Source organism: Danio aesculapii, chromosome 14 (assembly GCF_903798145.1).
Source record: "Danio aesculapii chromosome 14, fDanAes4.1, whole genome shotgun sequence".
Taxonomy (NCBI): Eukaryota; Metazoa; Chordata; class Actinopteri; order Cypriniformes; family Danionidae; genus Danio; species Danio aesculapii.
This window is the reverse complement of record NC_079448.1, coordinates 24,831,370-24,837,193: the sequence shown is the minus strand read 5'-3', so window position 1 is coordinate 24,837,193 and position 5,824 is coordinate 24,831,370. Positions and strand designations below refer to the sequence as shown.

The 5,824-nt window shown below is 42.0% G+C and overlaps 1 protein-coding gene across 2 annotated transcripts; it reads left to right on the top strand.

Moving 5' to 3' along the window:
* The first annotated feature begins 208 nt into the window (after positions 1-208).
* LOC130241242 (uncharacterized) lies at positions 209-5,071 on the top strand. Of its 2 annotated transcripts, none has more exons than XM_056472962.1 (2): positions 209-1,341; positions 4,546-5,071. In XM_056472962.1, the coding sequence occupies exon 1, from the start codon at positions 442-444 to the stop codon at positions 1,336-1,338; it is 897 nt and encodes a 298-aa protein (XP_056328937.1). In that variant the 5' UTR covers positions 209-441; the 3' UTR covers positions 1,339-1,341; positions 4,546-5,071. The 2 variants fall into 2 exon arrangements, with proteins under 2 accessions (XP_056328937.1, XP_056328936.1); XM_056472961.1 differs by having other exon boundaries at positions 4,538-5,071.
* The last annotated feature ends 753 nt before the right edge of the window (positions 5,072-5,824 follow it).

The following is a 5,824-nucleotide window of genomic DNA, read 5'->3' as shown; positions in this document are numbered from 1 at the left end:
GGAAAAAAATAAACAGGAGGGCTAATAATTCAGGGGGGCTAATAATTCTGACTTCAACTTTATGTCAGATTTGGTAGGAGAAGTGGGGGGATGTTTAAGGTTGTTATGTGGCCATATTTTCTCGAGTGACGTCACTGTCACTGGACGGTAGCTTCGCTGCGTTTGTTTGGAGTTCGCTGCGTTTGTTTGGAGTTTAGATTCGCAATTTACATTTTTATCATAAAATACCTCCTCATTCGCTAAATATTTATCTCTCCTACTTGGGGTGAACAATCCCCTAACACACTCTTACAAACAAATCTACTTTTAAACGTTCTGTCTCTCGAGCATCCGCTTGGTGTTTGTAGCTTTAGCCTGCTAGCACCGCTGGTCAGCTAAAGCTACCAACCTCTTTCACTCACTTATTTTCTCACTTTCTGGCTTTGCTCTTCACCTTGTACAATGTCGCTTGCGTGTCTGTCCTTGAGTGCAGGAGAGGCATCGATGGAGGCGCTGGAGCTGGAGCTGGAAGCGGTGGAGTCCCAGATTCGCTCGCTGGAGACGAAGCGAGAGGGCATCAGGGCACTGCTCTTAACCCGTACTCGCTCGTCTGAGGTAAGTGTCCGATACAACGACAATCTCCCAGTTTCTTCAACCCCGCGTGTTTCTCTGTCCAGGCCCAGCGCACCGAGGACGCGGTTCGCCCAGGCGTCGTTCACGCCGACACCCGGCCACCACGGCCCCTGGGTGCAGCCGCGTAAGGTGCTTGCCAGGTCCCGGGGCAGAACGTCTCCTCCTCCGGTGTTCGAGATCCCCACGGAGAACCGCTTCGCCCCTCTCCGCGAGACTGGTCGCTATGTTGCCATCATTGGCGACTCAATCGTCCGCCACGTCTGCTCCACTTCATCCAAAGGTAACAAAGTACGCACTTTCTGCTTCCCTGGTGCCCGAGTTAAGAATATTTCTGCACAGATACCTACTATCCTGGGCGCTGCCGAGAGCCTCGGTGCCGCCGTCCTCCACGTGGGGACGAACGACACCGGGCTCCGGCAGACGGAGATCCTGAAGAAGGACTTCAGGAGCCTGATCGAGACGGTTCGACGCACTTCGCCCGCCACGCAGATCATCGTTTCTGGACGGCTTCCTACCTACCGCCGAGGAAATGAAAGGTTCAGTAGACTTTTTGCTCTGAATGAATGGCTATTAACATGGTGTGAAGAACAGAAATTGCTCTTTGCCAATAACTGGAATCTTTTCTGGGAGCGTCCTAGGCTTTTCCGCGCTGATGGGCTGCACCCCAGTCGAGCTGGAGCTGAACTCCTGTCGGACAACATCACCAGAACACTTCGCTCTATCTGACTAGTAAGTAAAAATTCACAAAATTCACAATTTAGCCACACAGACTCCTATTCGTCCCACATAAATAACAGTAATGCATACCTAGCTAACCCCATAGAGACTGTGTCTGTTCCTCGTATTATTAGATCAAGAAACAAACGTACTGTGTGCTCCAGAAATAATCTATTAAGAATTAAACCAGAAAAAACACTAAAAAGTGAAAATACAAATTTCATGAAGCTTGGTCTCCTAAACATCAGGTCACTAGCACCTAAAGCACTTATCATAAATGAAATAATAACAGATAACAATCTTAATGCACTCTGTCTCACTGAAACCTGGCTGAAACAAAATGACTATATTAGTTTAAATGAGGCAACTCCTCCAGGATTCTTATATAAGCATGAGGCTCGTCAAACTGGTCGTGGTGGTGGAGTCGCGTCAATCTTTAGTGATATTCTTAATGTTAATCAGAGAAACGGACTTATGTTTAGCTCCTTTGAAGTACTAGCGCTTAATGTTGTCCTTCCAAACACTATGCAAAAACCTATGTTATCTCTCGCTCTAATCACCATATATAGACCTCCAGGACCCTATGTCAATTTTCTAAAAGAGTTTTCTGATTTTATCTCTGACTTACTAGTTAAAACTGATAAAATACTAATTGTAGGAGACTTTAACATCCACATAGATGACGCTAACGACACATTAGGGCCGCGTTTACGGACTTGCTGGTCTCACTAGGAATAAAGCAAAATGTTATTGGTCCAACTCATCGCCTAAAGCATACACTAGATCTAATTCTGTCTTATGGAATTGAGGTCACTAATGTAGACATTATACCACAAAGTGATGATATTACAGACCACTACCTCTTACTATATAAGCTGTTTTTACCTGAAATTAGCAGATCCGCTCCGATATATCGCCCTAGTAGAACTATTGTTCCGTCCACTAAAGATGAATTTATAAATAACTTACCTGATCTTTCTCTACTTCGAAATGCACCCGCAAACGCAAATGACCTTGATGTAGTAACCAACAGTATGGATGCCATCTTTACTAGCACTCTAAATACTGTGGCACCCATCAAACTAAAAAAGGCTAGAGAGAATAAAACTACACCATGGTATAATAGTCATACCCGCGCTCTCAAAACAGCAACCCGTGCCCTGGAACGTAAATGGAAAAAAACTAATTTAGAAGTCTTTAGAATTGCATACAAAGACAGTATGTCCAGCTATAGGAGGGCTTTAAAATCTGCCAGGGCTGAGCACCTCCGCAAACTGATAGAAAATAATCATAACAATCCTAGATTCTTATTTAACACCATCGCTAAATTAACAAATAATCGGTCATCTTTGGAACAAAACGTTCCACCGCAAATTAGTAGTGATGACTTCATGAATTTTTTCAGTGATAAAATAGAAGGCTTTAGACAGAAAATAGGAGATATTAAACTTTCTGCACCGCCTTATACTTCAGATCCAGTAAACACGTCTCTGAATCTAAATAACCTACAGTGCTTTAAAATCATAGAACAGGAAGAGCTAGACAAAATTATAAATAGCTCTAAATCAGCTACGTGTATATTGGACCCAATTCCAACAAAGTTACTGAAAGAATTGCTACCTGTTATAGGAGAACCTCTTCTTAACATTATCAACTCTTCTTTATCTTTAGGCCATGTTCCAAATCCTTACAAGTTAGCTGTTATTAAACCTATTATTAAGAAACCACAACTGGAACCCAGCAACTTAGCTAATTATAGGCCTATTTCAAACCTTCCATTTATATCTAAAATACTAGAAAAAGATGTTTCTGCTCAATTATGCTCCTTTCTGCAGACCAACAATGTTTTTGAAGTGTTTCAGTCAGGTTTCAGAGCTCATCACAGTACAGAAACTGCATTAGTGAAAATAACCAACGATTTACTCTTAGCTGCTGACCAAGGGTGCATCTCGCTATTAGTTCTACTCGATCTTAGTGCGGCATTTGACACCATTGACCATGGTATCCTTATTAATCGCTTAAAGTCTACAGGTGTCCAGGGACATGCCCTACAATGGTTTAAGTCATACTTATCTGACCGTTACCAGTTTGTAAATATAAATGGACAGCCTTCACAAATCAGCCCAGTAAAATACGGGGTGCCTCAAGGATCAGTTTTAGGCCCTTTACTGTTTACAATATACATGCTACCCCTGGGAGACATTATTAGAAGACATGGGATCAGCTTTCACTGCTATGCAGATGATACTCAATTATATATTTCAACTAAACCTGACGAGACGTCTAATCTGTCCAAGCTAACTGAGTGTATTAAAGATGTTAAAGACTGGATGACCAACAATTATCCTCTCTTAAACTCAGACAAAACAGAATTATTACTTATTGGGCCTAAATCCTGTACACAGCAGATCTCACAACTCGACCTACAATTAGAGGGATACAAAGTTAGCGTTAGTTCTACTATAAAAGATCTGGGTGTCATATTAGACAGCAATTTAACTTTTAAAAATCATATTTCCCATGTCACAAAAACTGCTTTCTTTCATCTGAGAAATATAGCTAAGTTACGAAGTATGCTATCCATCTCAGATGCAGAAAAGCTAGTCCATGCTTTTATGACTTCTAGGCTGGACTACTGTAATGCACTGTTTGCTGGCTGCCCAGCATCCTCTATTAACAAACTTCAATTAGTACAAAATGCAGCTGCCAGAGTTCTTACCAGGTCTAGAAAATTTGATCACATCACCCCAATTTTATCCTCCTTACACTGGCTGCCTGTTAAGTTTCGTATTGAATTTAAAATATTGCTTCTTACATATAAAGCTTTAAATAATCTAGCTCCTGTTTATCTAACCAATCTTCTGTCTCGCTACAATCCAACTCGCTCTTTAAGATCTCAAAACTCAGGGCTTCTGGTAGTACCTAGAATAGCAAAGTCGAGTAAAGGAGGTCGAGCCTTCTCATTTATAGCTCCTAAACTCTGGAATAGCCTTCCTGATAACGTCCGAGGCTCAGACACACTCTCCCAATTCAAAACTAGATTAAAGACCTATCTGTTCAGTAAAGCATACACTTAGTGCACCACTTAGGGGGCTTCCACACAGGTTATGCATCTTGCTGATATACACTTGCTGATATACACTGTGAACATCAGCTACGCTAATTATTTTCTTTATTCTCCATTTCCACCTGGGATATTCTTCCCGAGGCCCTCAGACTATGCAGAGTCACTGATTCGATCCAAGACCAACGACGAGATGATCCCAAGGTTTCCATATCCTGGACCTGGCCGAATCCTGAACAACTACTGCGATGGTCATGGAAGAGTGGAGAACATGAGACTGATTCCTATGACGCTCCAGAGACAGACGAGTCTTCGCTGAGGCCAGCTTCCAGCCTCCGCCACTGAGACTGCAGCTCTGCACAAGACGTTTGGCCAGCGGAGAAATTAAAATGATCGTGCCCAACTGAGTCTGGTTTCTCTCAAGGTTTTTTTTCTTCACGTCCGCCTTTAGTGAAGTTTTTTTTCCCTCTCCGCTGTCGCCACTGGCTTGCATGGTTCAGGATCTGTAGAGCTGCGCATCGATGGATTTGCTCGTCAGTATTTGGACTCTCAGTAGTGATTATTAAACCACACTGAACTGAGCTAAACTGAACTGAACTTAAACACTACAAACTGAACTACACTGTTCCTATTTACTGTGACCTTTTATGTGAAGCTGCTTTGACACAATCTACATTGTATAAGCGCTATACAAATAAAGGTGAATTGAATTGAATTTTATTACTGAGTTGACAAAATACATGATGTTTATGGCCCTTCATATAAGGCAGGGGTAACAGGTATCTGGTTAGGCCACAAAGTCCCATTCCCAATTATCTTACTGTATTGCCTCAATGTTCTTGCCCCACTTGGGTGTGGGGAACTGGGTAAATTTAAGTCTTCCCCTTCTTCCTCTCTCCTTGTTCTCGTGTTTCTCTGTCTTCATTTGAAATGAGTCTTGCAATCTATATGACTGATGCCAAAACTTCAAAACCAATCTGTGAAGTGATGCAGATGCCTTCAATATAGCATGCCACCTAATAGATTAAGTAACAGGATTGACATATGCCAAAGTATGGGGTTCTGTTGGGCCCTCTTTGTGACTTAGAATTGTCCTAACCCCCTCCTCATAATGGCACTCCTGGTTGAAGTTTGGCCTTTTTGGCTCTCTAGCAATTAATTACAAGTAATTCTGGCAAAAAAAGAGGATATGTTAACTATAATTACCAGTATCCATGTGTTTAGGCAGTGAAATATGAATGCCTTGTTTTAATGAGCTTTCTCCTAAATCCCATTAAAAACATGCATTTGGTCAACAGGTTGAGAGCAAATGGCTTTTCAAACACATTGGACCACATAAGTGTTTACACTCTAAATGCAGCCCAACTAAATGTGTTTTGATTACTTCTGGAAGATGTCAAAAGTGGAAAAGCTCAAAACGTCTTAGATGCC

Coding starts and splice junctions, on each gene's coding strand:
- LOC130241242 (XM_056472962.1), top strand. CDS start 442: ATGTCGCTTGCGTGTCTGTCCTTGAGTGCAGGAGAGGCATCGATGGAG.